We start from the raw sequence: 25,880 nt of genomic DNA on the forward strand, positions 1-25,880 counted from the left end.
GATGATCCTTGTGAGTCACTTCTAACTCAGGAGGTTCTATGAACCACTTTTCTCTTGAACTTACCTTCCTTTTAACACTTACCAAAGGTTCAGGAGTTTAATTCCTGAAGCTGTACTTCTGCTTTTCATGTGTGCTAACAATTTACTATCCACCACAAGCACTTGAGATGTGTTACTCAGATTCGTCAATCGTGCAACTGCTATGATTCCTGCTCTGACACCCTCCCCTCAGCCTTACCTGACGCAAACTTATACTGCCTTAACATGAGGAGGAGGACAGTGGTGAGAGACACCATAACCTCCCCATCGTGAGCCGTTTGGTTATTTGATACTAACTGAACCGGTCCACAGCATAAAATCTCTTGAAGTGTCTCCGTGATCACAGAAGAAAAAATATCCGCAATATAGACATCAATTTAACGGAAGCTCTTTAAAGGCACCTTTCCAAGAAATCTGCGCATCCCTTTCTCCCTGTGCCTTCCAGAGGTAGGCCAGGCTCCTTCCGATCCGGGCAGGGGTCTCTTTCCGAGCTCGGCCCCTCGGAGGCGGGCGGCCCCTGGCGCCCGAGGAGCGGCGGGCAGGAGCACGGGGCCGGCGCCGCTTCCCACGCTGCCGCCGCTCGCCCTCGCCCCCAGGGCGGACGGACTGGATTTTGTTTGGGGTTTGTTTTTTTGGACTTCCACTCCGACCTCCACACGCCAGCAAGCTGGCAGTAGGGCAAAAGCCAGCCGGAAGCACCTAAAAAACCCCCAGCCAAACCAAAAGAACCCCCAAACCCGAACTGCACACCCGCGGCCCCCAGCTGGCGGTGCCACCCCCGGGAGCCGCCGGGAAGCCCCGGCCGCCGCGGCCCAGCCGGGCGGTGCGGGCTCAGCGGGAGCGCTGACGTCCTGCGCCGCCCAGCCCCGCCCCATCCCGAGCGGTGCCGGGCGCTGTCGGAGATTCCCGAGCTCCCCCCATTCCCGGCTCCACCGCCCTTGTTCCTCGGGCGGGGACTCGCTTCCTTTCCCGACTCCCCCTTCCCACCCTCCTCCCCTCCTCCTCCTCCTCCCAGTCAAGATGGAGGACGGCAGTTACTGCGGCCACTGGCACCGCGGTGGCTAGAGCAGCTGCTGCTCCTCCGGATCGCTCCTCGCTCCTTCTAAAAAAAAAAAAAAAAAAAAAAGAAAAAGAAAAAGAAAAAAAGAAACAAATAGGGAAAAGGAAAAAAAAAGGCTGGACACGTTTCTTTTTTCTCCGCCCACCGGCTGCTCGCTGCGCGGACCGCTGGCCCTTCCCATGCCGTCGTCGTCGTCGTCGCCCTCCTCCTCCTTCTCCTCCTCCTCCTCCCGCGATTGTCTGCGCTCCGGCTGCCGCCCGCCCGCCCGCCCGGACTCCCTGCATGCACACGCCGCCTCCTAGGTGGCTGCGGGGGGTGGGCGCTCCCGGAGCTGCCATTCCGCACATACCTTCATGTCCCTGCGCTCGCTGCGGCCGCCCGCCGCCGCCCCGCATCGCTCGCCCGCTCCGGCTGCCGCCCTGACGGCCGCTCCCGCGCGGAGGTGAAGCCGGGATCCGCGGAGGGGGCGGCGGGGTCGGCGGCGGGTCTCGCCCGGTGGAGCCACCGCCGCCGGCACACGCAGCAGCAGCAGCAGCCATGAGCAGCGCCGCTACCGCCACCTCCGCCGCCACCACGGCCGGCAGCGGCGCGGGGGAAGGGGCCGAGGAGGCGGCCAAGGACTCGGCGGACATCGCGGCGTTCTTCCGATCCGGTGAGTGCGGTCCTATCCTGGGGGAACAGGGAGGAAAGGCCGGCGGCGAGACCGCGGCTGGAGGTAGAGGCGAAAGGTGGCCCTGGGGAAGCGACGTCTTCCCTCTGGAGCCGGGAAAGGAGGCGAGGGCAGGCGGCTTTGTCAGGTGGCCTCGGGGAAGGCTCGCCTGCCTCTCGCCGCCTCGGCACTGCCCGTCCGTTCCTCGGGGAGGCGGCGGGGAAGAGACCCGAGCCTCCCCGTCCCGTGCCGGGGACAGCGGGGCTTAGGCACTGCAACTCGCGGGCGGGACGCCACCCTCACCGGCAGAACCGAGGCGTGAAAACGGGGGCGGCGGCGGCGGCGCGGCCCGGCCGGGAGGGTGCGGGGCTACTGCCGCCCCGGGGCGGTGTCGCCGGTGACAGGTGCGATTCTGCCTCCCATGCGGGCCCGGTAGCGGGCGCGTTACTGGGGCCGGGTGGCACCATCCTGCGCCAGGCGGACACGAGTCTCCCGAAAATGTCCCGCCGGGGGTTGCGGGGCAGGAGGCGGGTGGAAGAGCCGCTCCGATCCGGAAAGCCCAGGGTGTCGGAGGGGCGAGAAGAGTGAGCGGGATCGCACGGCTGCGGGGAGCCGGTTGCGCCCGCCGGGCCCCGGGGGAGGCCGGCGAGCAGGCAAGGATGACACCGCTATAAAAGGCAGCGCTCCTCCAGTACTGTGCTGCTGGGTGGCGGCACAGGGCAGGGATGAGAGAAGTGGCATGGAAAGTGGATGTTGTTAGGAGAAACGAAAGAGGCAGACAAAAAGCGAACCCCGTGCTAAGGAGGTGTCGCTGCCTCGGCTGAGGCGGGGCAGCAGCGGCTCTCGGGCGCTGCCCGGCTGGGAAGCCGGGCTCGGCGCGGAGGATCGGGAGGGGAAGGGGGGGAGCCTGTTGACAGGCTGCCGGCATGAGAAAAAATGGAGGCTGCCTTCTCCCTTGGTGTTTACTCCCGGCACGCAACCGGGCGGGGAGGGCGGCTGCGCCCGCCGCCGAGACGCTGTGCCCCGGGGGATAGCGGCGGGAAAGGCAGGGCTGCCCGGGCCGCACGGACCGCCGGCGGGGGGACGGAGCCCTGCCGGCAGCCTGGGCGGCGGCGGGGACAGAGCCTCCCCCCGGTGCCGGCTGCCCTCCCCCGAGCGGCGGCGGCTCCTCCCCTCCGTGCGCTCCGCCGGCGGCTCCGAGCCCCCCAGGGCACCCCCGGCCATCGCTCCGGGCGGGGCGGCCGGGCTGGGCACTTGCTTCTTGTGGATGCCTAAAAAGGAGCGGCGAGCAAGGAAAATGCAGACTCACCGCTGAAAACATGAGGGGGTTGGCCCATTTCGTGTGTAAAAAATAATGATGGCAGTAGTAATAATAGTAGTAAAAGCTGTGTTCATTGGGTTTTTAAGGAAAGTCCGCGAGGGAAGTGGGAAACGGCGTAATCAGTGCTGCTTGCGGTCGGTGGTGCTGCTCAGTGTGTTCGGTTTCGTGAGGGTGAAGGAGGAGGTGTGATTTGTAGCAGGCATCCCCGAAGCAGGTCTGGGAGTAGGGCTGCATTTAGGTAGAGGGTCCGAACAGTGGTCTGTGTCCCCTCTGGAGGGCTTGATGCTGCCGAGGCATCCTGCTTCACATGACAGCCATGGAGTGTGAAGATGCTGGCCTTGGTGGGTTTTATCGTGGAAGATGGACTGAGCTTTATCATTCCCAGGAAAAAATCCCGATGAAAGCAAAATGACAGATTAGAACAGTAGGTTTACACACAGTAGTCTGCCTAGTGTAGTTACAAATGGGTGCTTGTATAGTAATCTTGCAGTTTTGGAAGATCCTGCCAGCTGTATTAATAATCAACTTCTACATTTATGTGTGGGTTGAGGGATGCTACAGCTGGTAAGCTCGTAAGTGGTGCAGTGATGACTTCTGATGCTGATAACTTCTGATAACAGGGAAGTTGCAGTGAGCCCAGTCTTGCAGCAACTGAAAAATCTTAAAGCAGTAGAAGGACATGCTTATCAAAAAACTCTTAGAGCATATTTAACAACTGGCATTCTCATTTCCATATTTACATGTGGAGGTTATCTGGTTCAACCTGGGCTCTAACATACACTGGAAAATGTTCTGGCATCTATTGTGGGTGTTTGGCATTGAGAAGAGCTCTTTGAATTCCGCCTCTGTGCATGATCCACTCTTCTATAAGGAGAAGGTCTATTAAGAGATCTCCGGTGCTTCCCTTTGTTTGAACAACAGGCACATTTTTTTTAGTGAAACACAATGGGTGCAGCGATCAATGAACAAGGAAAGAACTTTGGTGCTCTTAGGAACAGACAAAATATTTTTCTCTTTACAGAATTTACAATGACAAATGCTTCCTTTTTCCTGTCACTTGCAGAGATATTAGCAAAGCCGTAGCTGTTACTTAAAAGAGAAAATGAGTAAAAATGTTGCAGTGTTTTCCAGGAAAAAAAAACCCACCCCAACAACAAAAAGCTTGCCTAAACAATCAGTTCTAATCTTGGGTTGGTTAAATTGGTCAGTTGAGCTGCCAAGTGGGGTTATTGGCTTTCCTCCTGTCCTTTTGTAAGACTAAGCTTGAAGTAGAATTAAAGTAGCCTGAAGAACAGTGTTTCATTATTTGGAAGATTTTGTTAGGATATTGAACAGCAGCTGGGTTCACATCACTTGAAATGTGCACGTTTCCAATTTTCACTTTGGTTATGTAAATGTAAACTCTTGAGTTGTTGGGGAAATAAAGTTGCAGTTGAAATGTGAGGAGAGCAGCTGAACTGGAAGTGAGGTAGTGGTAGTAGGAACACATAAAGGCTGTGTGTCTTGAATGTAAATGAGGAATCCCTTTATTGGAACTGGAAGAAATTGAGGCAGCTTACTTTCTGTTACATATTTGGTCTCTAAATCTCATTATTTGAAGTTAAAAAGAAAAGAGTACATTGTTAGGTTTGTCACCTTTGTGGCAGGATTAATAGTAAAAGAAGCAGAGTTGAGTGCCAGGCAGAGTGATTGCATTTTGAAGGAGAAAACACAGTGGTTATAGGAAGTGCCTTTTGTTCTATATAGAAGTTGGAGATTAGAAATGACTGTGTAAACTGACAGAAGGATATGTTTTGAACTATAAATGTATAGACAAACATCCTTTTTTTTAAATTAAAAAGGGCACTGGTGTGACTTAAAAGGACAGGTAAAATATCTTTGAGTTATGAAAAAAAGGCTGTTACCGTATGAAAACTCATGAGTGCGGAGTCTAAGTGGCTGTGTAGAGTGGTGTTAGTACCTGTGTTAAGTATACAAGATCTATTTTTTATGAAAAGTTATTGAGATAAAACTTCTCATAATGTATTCTAAGTTTCAACCTAATATTCTGTGTATCTGATAGGGCTGAAAACAGCTGACATGAGCAAAGTTGAATTTGAGGGATGCCATCAAGTCATGGCTTACAGGGCAGTAACCATACAGAGGTTTTGTTTGGTTGCTGTTGGTTTAATCTTCATCTTTGCAGCTTTTATTTGAGTCCTCAGTACTTTGGGAAGGCGACTCAACTGACATCCTCGGGATGCAAGGATGAGGGCTGTCTACTAAGTTTAAATCATATTATTTTAACAGTGTTTTCCAAACCAAAGTATTTTTGCTAGTTTAAGTTCATGGATTTAGTTTTTTGGCATAAAGAACAAAACTTTTTTCATGCAAGTAAAAGACATATTGATCAAACTTCTGGGATGATGGAGGTATCTGTGAGTACAAGAGGTTGCAGAGAAAAAGGCTTGCAAGCACTTCAGTCAACCCTTGGCTAGACAGTGTTAGGGAGTGCCTTTATAAATTACTCTGATAAGTCTTCATGGAAAAAAAACCAACCAACTGATAACTCTTCACAGTTGTGAGATGAAAGTGAATGTAGTTATTTCCTCTAAGATACATTTTTTAATGAGTGGCCTCTATAAACTGCAGTAACTTCATTCATATATGGACAAACAATACAGTTTTCAAAGCTGTTGAGGAGATTAGTGTTGACACCACCTGTTTATGTGAACACTTGCCACATTCCTAGAAGGAACACAGTTTCCATACTGAGCAATGGGAAGAGCCCCTTTGGAGGAACAAAAGTGAAAAACAAAGGAGAAACTAGGAGCCCTAAAAATCTCGTCAATAAGGTGAATAACTGCCCAGGCAGGTCAAATCTGAATATAATTGTTAATTGTACTTCATTCCTTGATACAGGAAAACAAAAAAGTGGAGGATTTTCCATTTGAAACTTGATCTACACAGGTGGCAGCAGTCCTTTCTCAGGAGAAGGAGTAAGGCTGAGATGAATGTGGGTCTAGAGGAAGTCGGTGTTCCAAGGAGAGAGTTCAGTGTGCCACCTCTGTCAAGGTGAAATTAGAGAGCAGGCTGGTAGCCAGAATAGCTTTAAATAGCACCTGGTTTTAATGTTGTGCACGTAGTGTATTCTGCTTGTGCATGTGTTTCATAGTGGAAGCTTAATGATAAGAGAATTTAAAACTTTGGTTTGAGATACGTGTGTTTGGGTACCAAAATGAACATGTGAAAATTTTAGGGAAACAGAATGCTGAGATTTGTTGTGGTTGTGGACATTTACAGACTTCTGCAAGTACTAGTAACTTGAGCCTTGGAGCAGTCTGGGTTCAACAAAGTCTGCCTATAGCAACCTATGCTGATAGTTGCTTGAATAGTTGAGACTTTAGAAGAAGTATTAATGAGTATCATGAAAACATGATTGATTTTCTTCTTTTTCTCTTAAATAATGATCTTGTTGTTTGCTTAGTTTTCATGAGCATCACTTAATACTATAAAGATAAAAGCCAGCATTTAGAAATGTGTTATTTCAAGGTTACAAGGAGGACTTATATTTTATTTCTTCCTGATTATATTGCTTTATATACTGTTGCCTTGCTTACTTTATATTAGTGTCCTGTATGATAGTGGCTGGCATAGTTGACTGCACGTAGTAGACAGCATTAAAAATGCTATCATAATAGAGAAAGTCTTCTAGGAAGAGGGAAAAGAGAGAGGTGGGAAAGATTACATGATAAAGAAAAGGCAAACTTAATATTATTTTTTTTTGGATTTTTTTCAAGAATACTACTAATAAAAATACATTATCATTTAGATCATGGGCAAAATAGCTTTCAAGTTAGGCATCAAATGTGAAAAACAAGCCAAATTTCCATCTGCAAACCGTGAAACAGAACACACGATCTATGAAGTTAAGATAGGTGGATCTTCTTAGGAAGGCATGATCTCCCGGTGATGTGTAGTAGCTAACTTCCAGAGAAGGTAGTCAGAGCTGTGGTTGTTGCTTCCTTGGCGTGACAGTTGCAGCAGCTATAGAGTAGTTACGAGTGTCTAACAAAAATCATCTAATAGTGAAGCCAAAAGCGAAGTTTTGCCAGGCAGCACTGGTGGTAGCTCACATGACCGTTCCCTGCTGTCCTCTGCAAGTACTGGTTCTTGACCCTGTGGCTGTCAGGAGCTGAGGAGTGTTTTAAGAAGTGATGAGCATGCAGAGGATGTAAAGTATGAAACAAAACAAGTTGTCCATTCTTTCATATGACTTAGAGTGATGGCAACATTTGTATTAAATAAATAAACACAACATAAAAATTACAGTGTTGTGTCAACTTTTCAAGAATCTGTTACTTTCTGCTTTGAGTTGTGTTAGTAAATGAAAAGGTTGCAGCAGGATTGGTGTCATTAGTGCCGGTTGACCTGGGCTGAAGAAGTGGGCTCTTTTGTGAAGTTTTGCTCCAATTCCAGAAGTATCCATTTTAATAAGATGGTTGAAGCAGAGTGGGGTGTGTGTGTGTGTAAATGATATTTTGAAAAACACCATAGAAAAATGCCACAACTTGATAGTTTCTGATGAGCATATGCAGAGCAAAAATAACTGCAGAAACAATGAAGTTACAATGAAGAAGTTAGGCTGGGAAATAGCATTGTTGAATTGACATTCCCTGGAACAATGAAGATGAGGATAGAGAGCTTCAGTGTGAAATGCAGCAGCTGTTGTGCAATTTGGCTTAGTGTGAAACAGCCAAGTTTCTCTGTGGATAGACAAGGATAGATCAAGTTAGAGGTTAGGGTGTGTTTGAAACAGTTGGAGGCAGAAGTCATGAATATTTCTAAGAGAGGACAGAGAATTACTTGTAACATCTGTGATAGCTCACAGTTGATAAACTAAATGCACATTTGGAGTGGAAGGTAAAGGGGAGTTAGAGAAAAGCCAGGTCCATTCTTGGAAGGAGTACATTTGAACTGGCATGAAGTGCTGATGTGCTCAGAAAGGAGCTGACAGAAGTAGGAAGAGACTTGGTACAGCCAAGGCTTTCATCAGTTGCGGAGCTCAGTCACTCTGTAGAAGATGAGTAGTAAATGTTTCTTATAGAAGTGGTTTGTCTCCAGTTAAATGTGTCCCATAGCAACCTAACAGAAACAGGTGTGAATTTCAACCTGAAATATCACATGACTTCCAAAAGCTTTTGCATGTAAAATCACTATCTAGGTAAATAAAATCTGAAGACTGGACTTTCCTTACCTTGATTATATAGAGAAAATATTAATGTTTCTCTACTCCTTTCCAATTGAGAAGAAAAACTAAAATAATTCTAGTGTCAAAAATGTTTAGGTGAGACTGCTAGATCAGTTTAATAGGGTGGAACTGCATAGTGATTTTTGGTCTGCACCTTGAAGAAGGAGGTAAGATCACTGAACTAGCTCTTCGTGGTCAGCAAAAGTGTTGAAATAGTAAAGACACATTGAAATTCTGGAAATGCAATGGTGGTTGAAGGAAATTGAGTGATAATTTTAAAGAGAACAGGGGGAACAATTTTTTCTGCTTGATGTTGGTAAGAACCAAGCTTAATCTTAAAAAAAAAAGGCTATGAGGTAAAAAAAAAACAAAAAAAACCCCCACAAAGGTCACAGCAGGCTATTTTAATTTAATGACTAAGATGGTTACATGTGTTTGTTGTTCTCATGAAGAAATTTGCCTGATTTGGAGAAGGATCTTTGTTTAACTTAACATTTTTCTTGGTGCGGTAAAATCAAAAAGTAGACTACTGGTGAAGTAATACTGATGATCTGCAAAGCTGAGTCATATTCCTTCAGGAAGGATACTGCTGTTTTGAGAAAACAGATCACTTACCCAGTAGTGAGGAGGAGGAATTGAAATGACAGGGAACAACTCAAGTGCTTTTAGCAGTAGACACTACAGTACATTAAAGCATCTGATTTCCAGCCTCTAGAGTAGGTTGTTGTATGGATACACAAAGAGGAGGGTCATAAATGAGTTGTGTCCACAAAGTTTCACAAAACAGTCTGAGCTACAAGACTGTGCTTTAAAGATACAAAGCTCGTTCCAGTCATTTCTCTGCCAAATAGCTGCTCTAAGTCATCTGAAATTGCCCAATTGTGCATTTGTTTAAAAAATAGGGTTGTTTTTCAAGGCTGTTGAGTGGAATCTTCTGAAATAATTCAGTGAAATTTGTTTAATCTCCCGTGTTGCTGCCTTGCATAAGTGGCAGTAGCACTGTTTAATATAAGCAACTGCAAATATGGGACAGGTTTTCCTACTGAGCCGTGCTGAACTATGTCTTCTGCTTCTACTTCTGAATATGATGTTTTGTAATCTGGACCTTACTGAAGAACTGAAATAGGAATTAGTGTTTTATAATTATGGTGGGAAGAGAAAGCAATCTTTACAGAGAGATGGGAAGGTTTTTTTTGTCTCGCAGGGCCCAAGATTTGAGGAGGCAAGATGGAAAGTATAGGGAGAAAAGTGCAGGCTGCCAGCATTCAAAATATGTCAGGGATTTGCTTTATGTTTTGTACTATAGGTGTAGTATAGTGTGCTTGGATAATTTCCACAAATCTGTGCAAGAGTCAGGATAGAGTTATTGGCATTGTAATAGTCTGACATGAGTCTGAGATTCAGGAAGGTTTGTTTTACTAGTGTGCATGAGGATACATGTCTGCGTGTATACACTGTCAAACTAAATATTCCATGTGCCTTCAAAAACTTGAGTTTGCATGACAAATGTCTTTGTTCAAAAGTTGGAGAAAGTATTCTGGGCAGCAGGCGCTGAACAGGGCTATTGTGAGTAATCCCAATGCATTCTAGTCATCTGTGAAACTACCCGGAGCTTAATTACTCATGTTTTCTTGTAGTCTTAGTGCGTGTGTGAGCAGTAAGAGTTATTCCTGAGGTGTCTGCAGACTGTGTAAACAACCAGTAGTGATTTTTGTGGTTAGATTTGTACATGACTGCTTAGCAGTTAGAGTCAGAGGATCCAGGGTTATGGCAAAGTGAGATTTCCTAAGTGCCAAAAATAAACAAGAAAATATACTACAGAAAGTTAGGGCTCACAGGGACCTATCAGGTAAATACTTGCTTGTTTTTGTCTAGTCTGTACCTCACTGCATAAAAGAGTGATTCAAAATCCAAAACTTTTAGGCTTCATACAGAATTTCTGCATTTTTGTGGGTAATTTTTTGGAAACCTTTAGCCTTATGACGTACTTTATCAAGGCATTTGGTCAAAGGCAATTCACTAAGATGTGTGATGATCACATAGCTGGTTAAAAATTTGAGGCCATCAAACAATGAAAAATGTTATTGGTGAAATTTAATGAAAGCAGAAGTATTGAAGTCTTGGGGACTGCTTGCTTTCAGAGCCCAAACAGATGTTGAATGTTGGGAAGAAATCAGGTGACATTTCTTGAAGTGTGTCCTAGGTAATAAAGGGAGGATACATCAGGAACATCCCAAGAAGCGAATTAGACTAAATGGAGTGTTTAAATACCAAATAATACATGGGTAACCTCCTATGCTACACAGTGGACTTCACCATATCTATTGTGTAGTCTTAGCTGTACAGTGTTGGATATAATCTTCTGCTGGCCTTAAGGCAGTAAGTTCTTCAATTTCCAATCATACCACTGACTTCTGGGCACGTTGGGTTAAGCACCAGTGAGTACAAAGACCATACCGTTTTCTGAGATCATAAAAATATTCCATCCTCTTCTAAAAACTTCAGGCCAAGGTCAAAGCATCTTTGCCCTTTGTAAGTCTCCTGTTCCTTGAATTCTAGATATATGCAGCTGAAAGCTGAAAAAATGTAGAAAGCTGTCAGCAAATCAAAGTGAATGGAAATAAATTGCCTGGATTGTCCTGTTCTGCACAGAAATCGATAGCACATAGTATGTCGAACATCGGACTTAAGAAGATGCCAAACCCCATCTTTAGAGGCCTCTTTCTGTCTTTTACTATAGAGTAATAAAATAGGATATGATTTCTCTGCTAAAGAAACTGAATAGCTATTGTTGTTTAATTTTTTAAATAAAACTTTACACTCAAAGCTTTTATCTTTATTTGTTTGCTTTATTAATGTTAGTCAGTGACTTAATTTTGGTTGATACTGTGCCTGGGGGTGGTCCTAAAAGAATGGAATGGAACAGCTACAGCAGTAGCTTATGGTCTTTACATGTCTTAAAGCCACATTTCCTGTGCCTTAAGTGCTTGTTTTCTGCACTTAAAGATAGTTGTTAGGCTTGAATTTGCCATAGTTTGCAAAATTCAAAGAAGAAATCAATGTTGTGCATTGCTTAACTGACAGGATATTATGTGAGCCAGGCTTCTTTCTGTAAGGACAACAGAGGGAAGCCAAACTAAAATTTATTGGGACAGTTGCACCTTTTCAGATGGAAAGATGATAATGGCTTATCTAATGACTAGTTGGTTGACTGTTCTGGTTTAGGAATGGTGTTCCCCTCATTCTGCTTGCTCACTCTCCCTCTGTATCCCCTCTGGTGGGATGGAGAGGAGAATTGAAGGCACAAAAGGTAAAGATTATGGGTTAAGATAAGAGCAGTGTACTGGGAACAGTAATGAGATAAGAAAACAGAGAGTAATAATATGAATGACAGAGTGTACAGGAAAATAAATGTTATTGCTCACCCCTTGTGAAAGCTCCCGATGTTCTGTGACCGCTCGCTCTGCCACACTGCCCGACTTGGGAATGAGCCCTTCCCCTTGTTTCCAAAAAATGACATGAGGTGGTACTCCGGCTCCTGATCGCATCCTCTCCAGGCCAGAACCAGGACATTGGCTTGTTAATGCTTTATATTAAATGAATAAATAAATAAAAACTTAGATACCAGTTTCTCCACGTGTAGTGCAAGGCTGTCTTTGGACGAAAAACAAGGAATCATACTTGACTGAATTTCTTGCCTTGGTGGCTGAGTAGAAAGTTACAAAACTGAACTTTGTTTCTGTCTGCATTTTGGGAAAATTCTACTGTTTGTCTGTTGAATTACTGGGGCAGAAGACCCAAGTCAAGCCTGCTTGTAGAAGGTGATTACGGTTGGTCTCGTTGTGATCCTTGTAGAGTTTAGCCGTGACATGCTTTAACCCGTCAGCGGAAGAAGCAATATCTTTTCTAGTACAGTGTGGGGATTGGAGTCAAATTTGCCTGTGCTTAACTCAGAACAAGGGTGTAATTCAGCCAACAATAACCACTCGGCGTGTGTGTGTGTGTTAACTTTTTTTTTTTAAGCTTGGAATCAGATGCATCCTACCCTAGCCAAAGGGAAACATTTTAGAAGCTCTGACGCATTTACACAGATGAAGGAAGGAAATGTCCAAAAGAGTCAAAAGCTAAAAACAGATCAGTTTACTGAGTTGAACTCTGGGTGGGAATTGATGAACTAAATATAAATCTCAGTTTGAACCTTTGTGACTTACATAACTGAGTGGTGTAACCCCTTTCAGATATTGCTGCTTTTTCTTGCATTCAACTTTATAGTATACAGCTTCAGAGGAAAACTTGTGTCAAGCTTTGTGAATTTGCTTTGCAGTGCTTTAAATAGACAGCACTGAGAGGTCTGATTCTCTCTTGATGGTTATTGTTACAGCATAGTTTAACTCCCTGGAAAAGTGGATTGTGGGTTGTGTTGGGGTATTTTTGTTTGTTTTGAAGAACTTCTCAGTGGAAATGGTGTCTCCTGACTCTGCTGGACAGAAGTTTTAAACCAGTAGCAATTAGAACCAGTATCTGTGAGGTTAATAAGGGGTAATTTTTTTCCCCAGCTTCTTTAAGAAACAGTAGATTTGCCTCTGTCATATCTGTTAGAAGAAAGGAAATTATAACCTAAACATTTAAGAATGGATATTTGGCTGTCTAAGAGGGTTTGCTCTCTGCCTTGCCACAAATTGAAGTTTAGAAGCTATCACCTTCCTTTGAGGTAAAGAAAAGTAAGCTTGTTTGAATGTGTAAAATTTGTGCAATGGGAAAAAGTATAGGAAAAACTGTTAATATATGAGAGTGTCGTAGATTACTGTTGTTAGATGACTGTGGTAGTGTCATGAAAATGGAGATAAGCCAATTTTCCTTCTTTCTTTAGTAACAGTGTACATTTTTTGGATAACTGGTGGCAACCAACACAATACTGCTAAGTAAAAACTGGCCTTTTCCAGTGGGTTGATGCAGTGACAATGCAGTTGAATCCTTGTGGTTTAGCATTTGCCAACTGGTACTGAGGAGTGGTTCTTTCATAATGCTATACCTAATTCTAAAGCTTTGCATTGGAGAGGTGAAATATATGTATTAATGCATTGATTTATCAGAAAAAACAATGTTGCTATTTACAAATATAGTAAATGTAATAGACTATTATGGGTAAAAATGGTAGCATTGATTAGATTAACTTGAAGCAGTAACTCTCCACCCATCACTCCCACAAGAACTGAGGGTTAGGTTTTTTACTCAATATCTTCCCCTTTTTTACTATATCGTTCACTGTAGAATATTTGCTTGGCAGATGTATAAATAGTTGTGCTCTTATTTGCTTTGTTTTTGTTTGGTTTTCCAGTGGAGGCTGAGAATGTTTGTTTTTGCAAGGTTGTTTTGAAAAAAATTCAGAGTTTTTGATTACTAAAAATAGTATTTGTTCCAAGCAGCAGTTTATCTGTTAAAGCAATGAGCAGTTTGTAGCAAAAGGACCTGATTACCTACTGTCTTGGTTATATACCAACATGGCAATTTAAACTTTCTGTTTAGGGAAGATCTTGTTGTATAGCAAAATAGGAGGACTACTGTGTTTAAAATCTCATATTTTCCTAGAATATACTTTTGGAATGGATTTGTCCATGATGCTGTCTCCACTGTGTTAGCCCACTGTTAGAAAGTTAAAGCTGTAAAACCCTTTTGCAAGAGCACTTGCTTAACTGGGTGGCTGTGCAACCTGTGGTGTTTCTGCTTGTAGGCAAGTTCAAGAGCAGGATGTGACTTGCAGTTCATGTCCACTGAGGCAACACGAGTGCCCACATGAGTGGGTTCAAAGAGCTAGATGGTGCTGCTCTCCATAATGCTGTATGTGTCCTCTGGGCAGTGCAAATAAGTCCCAGAGCCCTGTGTTTGAGTTAGTAAGCAGGGTGGATATACCTTTATTCTCAGGTGGAGCACTTAAAGTGCAGTCTGTAAATTGTATGGGCTGCCAGAGCTTGATTTTCTCTGTGCATATGCTGAAGCTTTGTTACGTGTTGATACAGCAGCAAAGGAAACCAGGAGTTTCTGTGGTCTTGAGCAGCCAAAGTAGTATCTTAGGCTTTAATTTATTTCTTTGTGAAGTGTTTTTACTGCTTGGGGTAGGAATCTCACTCCCACTTGTCTCCTTTGCTAATACTTTGGGCTCTGGCTCCTGTTCTGACTTGAGAGGTGGGATACAAAATCTTCAGGTTTGAGATCTCCTAATTTAATGAGACTTGTTTAACCACAGGAGAGATGAATGTTAGAGGAGGGATAGGCATCTTTTTCCAGAGTGGCTTTTCACTGTCTTATTTGTTGTCTTTGCTTCTGTGATCCCTTCTTTTGTTCCTTTTCTTCAATAAATAAGACAGAGGTCCAGCAGACAATAAGTTTAATGATGAGGCATCAGTGTTCATCTCTACAGGAGGTCCATTATGTGCACGTGAATAAGTAGGGGGTCCTGTGGAAAAACTGTGCAGAGTTTGAGAAGTGCAGCATGTGTGCTTTGCGGATAAATAAGGGTTGCATGGATGGCCGTAATGCTGAATTACCTAGTCTTTGAATCCTCTTTGTGGCAATTTCAATCACACCCGATCCTGTCTCATTTGAGTCATTGTTTACAGTTAATGTAAAGTTTTCATTAAATGCCTTCGTGGATGATAGGAGATGGCATTGGTTTTATCAGGTGGCACTGATTACTATGTTACGTCAGAGATATTTTGGGAGTAAAGTTCATTAATTCACTATGTAATATTAAAAAAGGCAGATGTATGAGCTGCTTTGTTAGATAGATATATCAAGGACAAATTAGATACTTTACTACTTTTTTTTTTTTTTTTTTTTTTTTTTTTTTTTTTTTTTTTTTTTAATAGGCCCAAGTACACTCTAATGTTCAATTTCTTAGGGATTGATTTTTGTCACTTGAGCATCATGTTAGTTCTACCATGGTAATAAAAGTTAAATGAAGCAAGATGTAGAAATTATCAAATCCCAAGGGGGGAAAAAGGAACCAAATGATATATTTGCCTTTCACAAGCAATAGATAATTAAGATTGAAAAGACAAAATATATTCTCGGGTGAGGAAAGCTTTCCACAGCATAATAGGCTAGGATTTACTCGCAAAACACCCATGGAAGAATATATGACAATGAAGGACTTAAATGGAAGTTAATAGTGATAAGTGACCTAAATTATTGCACTCTTTAGTTTGCCAGTTATGTGAGCTAAAATTGCTGCTTTAATAAGAAGCTTTCTGAACTGAACTGTCGTGTAACCTCCAAGAAAAGACTCAAAAGGAGATAAAGGGGTGCATATCTTCACATGGTATGAGAGAGTTACAATGTTGCTGTGTACAAGCTGCATTCCTCCTGCTTCATGGAATAGAAATTGACTGAATATATGAAATAATTGTTTCTATGTCAAGCTAAATATCATAATGGAATGAAATTTATTCCTTAGTGAAAGCTGACTGGTAGAGAGCTAATTATCAGAAACAAAATAACCCTCTATCTCCCCAGCAGAGTTGGATGTCAAAGGTGACAAATATCTGAAAATGTTGGAGTTATATTTGAAACGTCAATATTTATTGGTTTCCAAGCCCTGTATTAGGGGTTGGTTAGCTTTTGAACAGCACACAGTGTAAGGGCAGTATTACCAGCCACATTTAAACCAAGAATAAATTAAATATATTTAAGTGGTGCATTTCTCACCCAGGCATCCATTTCTTTTGCAGAAAATTTGGAAATAAAGCCAGGATTCAAGTCAATATCTGTTTATGTTGCACTGTTTATTTTGCACTGTTGATACTGGGGGGAAGGGAGGGAGGGCCGAGTAAAACAGTTTCTTGTTCTGGAGACCAGTCTAGCAGTCTCTAACCACTGAGGCAGGACATCTGTGTGAATTGCTGAGCTTGTAGTAGTTGAAGTACAGTTCTGGAGAGTAAGCTCTGCTGCCCTTGTCTTGGTTCTGCCCAAATATATTCAAGTTTGGCACTGATACGAGATGTTATCCTTGAGAAAGCACTGATAGCTGCCTAGGGCAGGCAGGAGTAGATCTGGGACCATGAAGGATGAAAGGGAAAATCAAGGAAGAGAGTAACTGACAGAAATAAGGGTGAGGGTCAGTTTACTTACAGAAAATACTGGAAAGCACCACACTACCTACCTACTTCAAAAGCTGGTGTTTCTGTTGTGGTTAAGTGTGGTTACAGTGAAACAGAACTAACAGTTCTATTAATGTACACAGGCAGATTAATAGAAGCAAAGGAGCCTGAATTTTCACAGTCCATTTGACAGAAAATGTACTCTTTCTCTGAAGCAACCACCAATTTCAAGGCCAAAAGAAAGCCTTTCTTATTTTAAAGCACAGCACAAGAAGGACAAGCCTAGGCAGGATGGAAGGGAGATAATGGATACATGATGCAGAGGACTTGGGATTGAAAGTGCAGTGAGGTCACAAAGAGAACTGACCCTTGAAAGGAACATAAAGGTGGGTTGCATTTTTATGTACCACGCTGCTCAGATGTTTGCTTTACAGGGATAATGTGCTCAAATCAGAGAGGCAAGCTGTTAATAGTCCCTGCCCTAGATAGGTCTAATGTTTTTTTATTCCCTGAAGACAAAAGCAAGAAAGTGGAAAGGAATTTGGATAGAATTCCTAATTTTGTAATGCAAAGTACAACCTTGATGATACAGCTCAAGAAAAAGTCACTGTTAACTATTTTGACCTTTTTTCTTACACTCTTCCTCAGATTCCTGCCACTCCCAGTACAAAAGCATTACTTGGGTTTCTGTGGAAAGATCAGCTTAGTTGTGCGAGAAGGTCACTGACAGTCTTAGCTCCACAAGGACCCCAGCAAATAAACACATTTGTGGTTAGTCCCCTTGCTGTAGCCTCTGCTGCTGCCAGGTCTGCTGCACAAGATATGTGTACAAGGCCGTACTGATTTCAAGAGATTTGTTGGACTTTATCTCTAGGTAATCGTCTTGTTGTGTTCAGATGAGATTACTAATCACACTTTTTAATTAAAGAAATGTCACAGCTATAGGAAAATAAAGCTATTTGGAAATGGTGGTTATTTTGCTGACAGTTTTCTCTGCTTAAGGAGGCTCAATCAAAACTTCCTGCACTGGCAAATGTATGCTATTAAATGAAAATGAATTATGACTAAAGTTCAAGCTGACTTCTTCCCAAGTACTTTTTCTTCTTTGTGGTCAAAAGTTGTTCTTGGTGCAGCAGTTAGACACTTGAATCAGAAATTCCGTATTAGACCTTTAAAGAGACAGCCAGATCACCTAAATTTTGATTGTTCCCTCCTAGTAAAGTATATTGAAGGAAAAACTGACATTATTAATGTAAAGATATGTTTCCAAAAAGGGCAGCTCATATAGCTGAAAAACTGAAGCAGAGTTAAAAAGGAGCTAACTTGAGTTTGCTTCCTGGGCTAACAGTAATTTCAAAGTTAACATACTCTGAAATGTTGCTTTGACAGCAATCTTGGATTTAATTCTGCAGTATGCAATTAGAATTGTCATTCCCTGTGATATTTAAAATGCTGCCTTGAGTTTAGCACAGAAAGTGAGTATGGTTGAGTTTTTTCAAATGACATCTTCTTCAGTAGTTGCTATGTGTGCAGTTTATCTAGTGTTAACAGCATTCAAGTGTCTAAAATTAGGCATATATTGCCATAAGAAATAAGCAAACCGTAACCCATACGCTTCGCTTGTTGTCTTTAATTTAAGCATGGTGTTACTACTGGGTGCCTTGCTTTTGTGGTTGGTTTGGTTAGAGTTCTGAGTCCATTGGAAGTATTTTGGCCTGTGTCTTAGAGGTAAAATAAAAATTAGTACTGTGAAATTGATACTGAAGGAAGTTGTCAGTTAGCCAAATGTAGGAAACTGGTAACTGGCCGATAGCTTGAAAATGGTTCTGAATAATGAGGTAAGTTTATAAAGATAGCTGTGTAGTAATGAGGTAATTTTACATTTTCCTTTAAAATTGGCCTTGCCAAAGGGAGGCTTTATGATGTATCTGATAAAGGTAGGAGTGGAAAAAATGGTTAGTGGAATGGATGGACAAGTAAAAAGATGCTTTTGCTTCTGTACAGTTGAAACAAGTAGACTTGAAAATGATGTAATAGAACAGCCATACTGCCTTGGCTGAAGGCACAGAAGGAACTGAAGAGTGAGGTTAATAATTTGTTGCAGATAAGCAAAGTTCTAAACAGGATCAAAGAAGTTCTTAAGAGTAGGCTCCTAGGCTTATATAGAAAACCTGAAAATAAATACTGTTGCACCCTTGCTGTTCCCAGTGCTTCTCCCTGTCAACATGTTCTGATCTGACTTCTAAGTTGTAGTTGTTTCTAAGACTAGAAATGGTTAGTCAAGTTGTACAGAGGCTTTCCGTCTGATAATGTTGCACTTTTTCTGTCTCTTTGGTTATCTGTAGTTATTTTCCTCTTCCCTGACTCTTTAGAGCTGGTGTGAAAGTCTTTTCCTGAAGTAGTGGCTGTGTGATAGAGTTTACTTTGCTCAGAACAGGGAACCTGTGGTCTGACTGGCTCCTGTGTGTTGAAGAGAGTTAAATTTAGGCTACACAACTTGAATTCCTGAGAAGGAGGTCGTACGTGTGTTCTTTAAAACATTTTTAGTTACTATGTCTCTGCCTTGCCCTCTAGCTTTCAGAGACATACCTGAATATAGACTCAATTAAATTCCTGTCCTTTAATGAAGTCCTTTGCTTAATGCATAGCTGATATGCCTGGCACATCAGGGCATTGGTCAGGATCCAAAATTAATTGCCTCTTGGGGATAGATAGTGCCATGTGGGCATCTGAACAGTGTCTCTTTCAAAAGCCTTCTGCAATGGTCAGCATTGAAAATGAGGCACATCCTTATTATGTTAAGGAAGATATTTGGGTCTTGTATCCTGCTTAACATTTTCACTTTGTAACAGCAGAAGCAAATAAATATTTTGTCTATGGAAGATGGCACAAGTTGAAAGAGGAGAGTGATTACTACCTTACTTGCTGCCTTCTTGTAGTCTCCCTCCCCTCCAGCAACCCCCAAATGTAGGAGGCAAAAGCCCAAACCTGGCATAAAGGGAAGAGGGCATCTCATTCCCAAACCAGTCACTAATGCGTCAGTCCCCAGTAGAACAGTATTGTTTTAACGTGGCTAAGGCCCCGTTCTTTCCTTTGTATTGAATTCCTTCCTGTTTAAGAACATTGTCTTTAAAGTACACTTATGTCCGCGTGAATGGTAGGAACTTTGTGCTTATTGCTACAGTATCTGTATTAATTAGTTGGTGCAGATGTTTCAAGTAGAAAAAAAGAGGAGTTAAGCAGGTGTTGGCTGTGGGATAGCAAGTGTGTTTGTTACCAGAGCTGCTAAAGCATGCTAGCTGTGTGTGGAGGTGAAAGAAGGCAGAACTAGGAAGGAGCTGAAACTCAGGTTGCCTTTGTATGCTCAACAGGAGAGGAAGATCCAACAACTGGGCAAAACCATGCTAGATGACATGGACCCAAACGTACAGCTGTCAGTTAAATATCCCAGAATCTCAAACAAGTAACTGATGATGTTAAGTAACTTGGTGCACCTTCCATAGCCCTTCACGTTGTATCAATTAATAGAGAAGATTAAGCTCCATTTGCTCAATTAAAGGAAACATGTAATTTTCAGTAATACTTGAGCTAATATCCGTACATTTCTGTGACTTGAACTTCAAAAACAAAAGTGGAGGTAGCTATTCCACACGTTCTTTCTGACTAATTCCTGTAACTTGTATTGGACTGGTTGTGGGCAAGCAGGGAAGGGAGAACGCTGCGTTTTTTTCAATAATTGTGTAATTAAATTCATTGATGGTAGGCCAAGAATACTGATCACAAGGGTTGATGCTGAATCAGAAGGAATACTTTAAATGGTGCTCTGTTGAACAGAGACATAATTGCCCTCTCTTTCCCCTTCTTGGCTTATTGGATGGCTGAATTGCTCATTTCATACATGACTTTGAGTGTGACTGGAGCTGTGAATCAGTGTTTGTTGGAGTTTTGCATCTGGCTTATGTTCTGACTTCCCTTTTATGAGCTGGAGAGGCTGCCTCTGTTATTACTGTGTAGTGAAAATCCTCTTAAACTCTCCTTCTCGTGAGTGGGTGAAAATGTTTGCCAAACACACGAATCAATAATTGCTTATTTGCCTCAGTGCTCCTTTTGAAAAGCTTCACTGTCCTTTTCTGTGTTTGCACAGATAATCGATGTCTGTCCCCACATGATAATTAACAGGGATAGATAACCAAGGGGCCCTTCCTTTACAAAGTCATCCTACAGCTGTGTCTCTATGAAACCTCTTACTCCATTTTTGACCTTTAGTCAAGGCTTTCATTGAAAAGGCAATAGCTTATATGCAGTGAGAAAGATTTGATGATTATTTTAGTTAAAGGTATTTGCTAGTTTACGGTGCTGCTGAAATGCCTGGAGCTGTGTGTGGGACAAAAAGAATAAGTAAATGTTGGAAGGCTATTAAAAATGAGATATCCACTTGTCTCAGTATGAGGAAAAACACTGCATGTAGCTTGACCTGGTAAGTTTTCATAAACAAGAGACTGTCTTTTTAATGGCCTTGTCTAACATGTCCATTTTGTTCTGCAGTTGCTGACTGAAATTCAAAATTAAAATGAGGCAAAAATAACCTTCATGATTACAGTTTTCCCTTGGGAACTATTTCAGTTGTGGCTTTCTCATGAGAGAGATTGTGGCTTCCTTTCTATTTCTGTGGCATGAAAATTCAGATTTATGTAGCCTGTTTCTAAAGTGGAGAATATTCTAGATGCCAATTTTGGAAGATACAAACAACTTCCAGGTGCCTGCAATTTGAGGAAGTCTCTAGGTGATTCAGATTGCCATCTTGATGTGACTTTTGTCAAAAATAACCGCAGTTAAGTAGTTCATGTGCTAACTGTCTATGCAGTAAAGTAAGGAAAAGACAAAACAATCTGTTTTAATGAATGACATTTGTTTGCTGTTTTAGATTTGCATTCTGTAGTGGGAAGGCAAGCCTCTAAAACTGTCTAGTTTACTTTGCTATTCAGGTCAGTGGCTTCTTAGTCCACTGGAGGACTGCAAGATGGACTTGAGCAGTTCGCACTGTTCCGAGTCAGTGGGGCTCCCTGTCACTGGGTGACTCGTTTCGTTCCAGTGCTTGGCTTTGTCATCCAGTCAAAAAATACTCTTGGTGCCATTGCTTATGCCACTGAAAATTTGCGTTTTGGTACCACAGTTAACATTAGCTGGATGATAGGGCAAAGCTTCCAGCTGTTTGCTCCATAGCTCAAATGAACCATAGATGCAGTGCCTGTACCTGCCTAAACCTCAACATATGTTCAGATCGTTTGTATTTCAGTGATATTATCTAATGGCAGCAAAGCTTCTCCAGTGGACAAAAAGTAGAAGGAAAAGAGGAATCCATCCCTCATTCCATAGGTATGAAAATACACAGAATCTGCTTAATTATCTAGAGCCTCTTAATGGCTATTCCCATTAGCAATTTAGTTTAGATCCAAGTGTTCTTTTGGACTGCATCTCTTGATTGTCCCATTTCACAGCTCTTTGTTCGATGTAAAGCTTCTCAGGCACACAAATAGAATTCCTTTCAGATGAAATTGAAAGGAATTACATACACCAGTTACAAATAGATATTAAGTCCACAGAACCAGATAACAGCCAGTCCAAAGTAAAGCTTCCTGTAGAACTTTATTCAAAATACATAGTTTGGCCATTGAGGTTCCTGCAGGAGGATTTTGCTGTATTGACCCTTTTCTATTAAACTGTGTACCAAGCTCAAGTGTAGACTTAACCAAAGAGGGTCAGCAGCTAGGTCCTGAAACTCAGCAAATGGCCTAATAAAGTAATAAAGACCCGACAGTGACAGAGAGTTAATTTACTGTGTGAAATGAATGATCACTCTAAAAAAGTGTATTGTGCTTCAGAAACTTTTCTGAGTCTCCAAATAGTCCTGGGGCTGCAAGGACTTAGAGAGCTGCAGGAAGGGAGGAGATGGCTGCTTGAGTTACAGGTGTGAGATGGGGGGCTGGTGTTGCATGTGGCACAGCAGCTGTTGCATTTGTGTTTCCTCCTGTGGCAAGGCACTTAGGTTACCTGTCAGCACCACCCTACCTGTGCATCCACGTGTGAAGAATTTTGTGTGTCTAAAAAGCACAAGTTCATCACTAATGCTCTAGAGGTTCCTCTCTACCAAATTCAACTGGATGGATGGTGTTTTCTTCCTCCACACATTCACTCCTGGAAAAAAACATGGGTGAGGTGTGAATGGGATGATAACCATGCAGTCCTGCTCCTGTGTTGGAAACTACAAGATCTTTCGAGTTAGAGCTGCCTAAAGCCAAGAAACAAATGAAATGCTGTAGGAAGAGGACTGTCAGAAAGCAGGCATGTGAACATGTGACTCTGTGATGCAGATTGGCTGGAGAAATCCTTCTTGTGCAAAAGCTGCTCCAAAGTTATTTATTCAGAAAGAAATTCAGTAGCTAAATCATCAATAATTGAACACTGGTCATATGTTTTGAAAATTTTGAAATGTTATTAGTTGAAGTATTTTGCAACAGGTTGGAGAAGTATAACTGTCCAGTGGATAATGTTATCCTTTCACTGTGCCTCTTCTGGTGAGCATAACTCTTAATTCTTAGATAAAGTTTTGAATGCTACTAATTGACCTACTCTAAGACCTGTCAGTGTAAGGGTCAGGGTTCAGGTAGCCTTGTTGTGATAGCTAGAGTTTACGTATTTCATCTCTGTTAGTAGGGCTATCTGGAAGAATATTTTCTGAAGTTCCCCCTGCTTGATTGCAGCATCATTGCAGCTGGGTCCAAACGTTACTGGCTTATGGATTTGAAAGGTTTTGGTTTGGTGGAGGTGCCACACTTGCTTTTGTCTTCTCTGTGGGTGGCATCTGGAGCAGAAATATATCAGGATAGCTCCAGGAGAGAATGTTGGAAACTGAATGTAATATGAAATTGTAGGCAACATTGATCAATTTTGATTAAAAATGCTACGGTGTAGCCCTTGTACATCATGAAGATATGCTGAAGGGCTTAGTGAAGGTCACTGCTAGCAGTAAGGATCTGTTGAGATCGTGTCTCTTTAAGGTCTGCTGAAAACCTGAAGAAAACCTTCCAAGCCCTCCATTCTTTTGTTCTTTTGGCTGCTGAGAGTAGTTGCATTGCCCCAGAGCAGGAATGGGAGACTAAGGCAAACATTTGGATTTCCAAAGACCTACTGTGTTGTGAGTTCATTTGCTTTTGCAGACTTGTCTGGAGAGATGGTAAGTTCTGGCAGATAAGCAAGACACTTTATTTTTAAGTCTGTCATGAGTAGTAAGTCGGTATTATCACATGAAAATAGAAAAACTCTTTTAAAAAAAGTTTACCTACTATCTAAGGCTTGAATTGATGACTTTAAACAAGTCTTCCAGGCTCTCAAAACTCCAGATGTAGGCTTTATGCTTAGTTCTGGTATAAAAAGACTTAGCACTGAATTTGAAAAGTTGCCAAAGTCTCTGGTATTGTCAGTAAGGTTGCCTGTCTACTCAGGATTAAATATCTGCTTGGTGATACATTTGCATCTTTCAAATTTGTGTGTAATGCGTCTCTTGCTGCCTTATGTTCAGTGCCTGAATGGTGACATACTTTTGCCGGAGGATGGTGTAAACCTTGGTCCTCTAGCGACTCTTTAGGTGCTCGTACATTGATGCATCAACAACCAGCAGCCATCTGTTTCCTACTGGACTTTAACCCTAGCCTGCCAGCTCCAAGGAAGTCTCGTTATATAGCTTCATTCCTTAAGAGGGAGGATAAAGTAATGGTGTGACTTAGTGGGTGTTTGAGAAATACTTGTATTAGTAAATCAGTTTGAATTTTATATAAGTAAGTACCACTAAATAGCATTTGTGAAAAGAACCTTTATTGTGTTTAAGATGACAGTATTACCAATGATTTTCTGGAATAAAAACTAAGTAGCATACTTTTGTAATCCCAGAATCAGAGATGCTAAGGAACATGTACAAAGAGAGGGAGCAAATCTTCTTTTAGGAGGAGTTTCGATTTTACTTTGCTTTCCTTAGCTGCATTTATAGGTTGACCTGCTGCTTTCATAAAGCTGTTTGTAGAATTCAAACTGGACTTTGTGTATGTTGTCTGGCAGCAATTTGAGGTGACAGAGAAATCCAGGCACATCTTTGCCTCTTCCCTTCCAAGGTTGTGACTGGTAGTCAGGCTGTGAGCTCTTGAGGCAAGTGGCTTGTATAGGCAAACATGCCCGGATCTCTTTCAGAAGAGAACAGATTCTCACGCAGTCTGTTAGTGCACCTCTTTGTTCAGAGAAAGTGAAATAGTATTTCTAAGGTGTGCTTCCAAATGAAAGAAATTATGGCCTGAAAAGGGTATGTCAGCCTGCAATATATTCTGGCTTCCTTGTATGGCTCCTGGTGTCCTGAACTTCGGTGCGTTTTTCTCTTCTCTAATGGATACTCGTAAGGAGTTGTAGTCATTTGCGTGACTCTGATAATAGACCACTTGTAAAATCAAAATTGTCAGGCGTGATTGAAAACACTCCCTGCAGAGTCAGAATTGCTATATTTGGAGTTGTTGTGGGGTAATTTTCCTCTCTCCTAATACAGCTTCTTTCCCACTCTGACACTCCATTTTGCAGTCAGTACAATGAGGGCAGAATTCCTTGGTGACAGAGCTACTGAGTTCTGCAGACATGTATGTCAATATCAAGCAGGGGATCTCAGAAGAGGTTTTGCTGGAATATACAGAGCTCCTATGGGAATGTAGACTTAGGCTCAATTCTGCCTCTCCCTGGTGTAATTCCTGTTAGAGACTTTCAAGAATTCAATGTTGTCCCTTTCAAAAGTACCCCTTATCCCCAGTTGTGTATTTGACTAGCAAGTTTGTATTCATAAAAGGCCACACATTGCTTCCATTGCTTTCATTTTAACTGTGAACACTCAAATGAGAGGAGCAGTTGTTCCTCTAACTAGAATACTGTAGTAAAGTTTCCCAAGTATTAGTGAAATTACTAAAGTAATCTTTTGGTCAGCTTTCATTTTAGATGATAAGCTGTGGACATGAGTTATCACAGAATACTGGTTATCTCATGGGATGGTGTTTGGCTGGTGTTCCAACAGGTGCTGCTAACTATGAAACTTGTTATTAGCAGCTGAAATTCCTGTCTGTTAACCTTTTTGAAATGTCTTCAGGTACAGAAACATGAAGAGCTATTGTCCCTACAGGCCAAACAAAATTTTTATCTGTACTACTCTCATCCCTCTGCCAGTGACCAAACCAAATCCCTAGGAAACATCCCACAGGGATGGGATAAACATCTGTGAAGCTTCTCCACTCTCTTGCCTCAGCATGCAACTGGGTCTTCCATAACTAAATGACATTCTGTAATTTCAGTGACCTGTGGAGTTTTGCTTTTCTACCAACTTGTTTAGTGTCCCCTTGGGCTTGTATATGCTTTTATACCTTGAAAATCTAGTGGTACACAATTCAATCACTTTACCCATC

At 42.3% G+C, this 25,880-nt stretch overlaps 1 protein-coding gene across 2 annotated transcripts in view; it reads left to right on the forward strand.

The window, feature by feature from the left end:
- Positions 1–1,487: 1,487 nt before the first annotated feature.
- The window catches only part of TRIO (trio Rho guanine nucleotide exchange factor), a 244,668-nt gene continuing 220,275 nt past the window's right edge, over positions 1,488–25,880 (forward strand). For both annotated transcript variants that reach the window (XM_063400159.1, XM_063400170.1), the window contains exon 1: positions 1,488–1,751. In XM_063400159.1, the coding sequence (XP_063256229.1) occupies positions 1,637–1,751 (115 nt within the window). In that variant the 5' untranslated portion in view covers positions 1,488–1,636. The remainder of the gene's footprint in view (positions 1,752–25,880) is intronic.

This window comes from Prinia subflava, chromosome 1 (genome assembly GCF_021018805.1).
Source record: "Prinia subflava isolate CZ2003 ecotype Zambia chromosome 1, Cam_Psub_1.2, whole genome shotgun sequence".
NCBI lineage: Eukaryota > Metazoa > Chordata > Aves > Passeriformes > Cisticolidae > Prinia > Prinia subflava.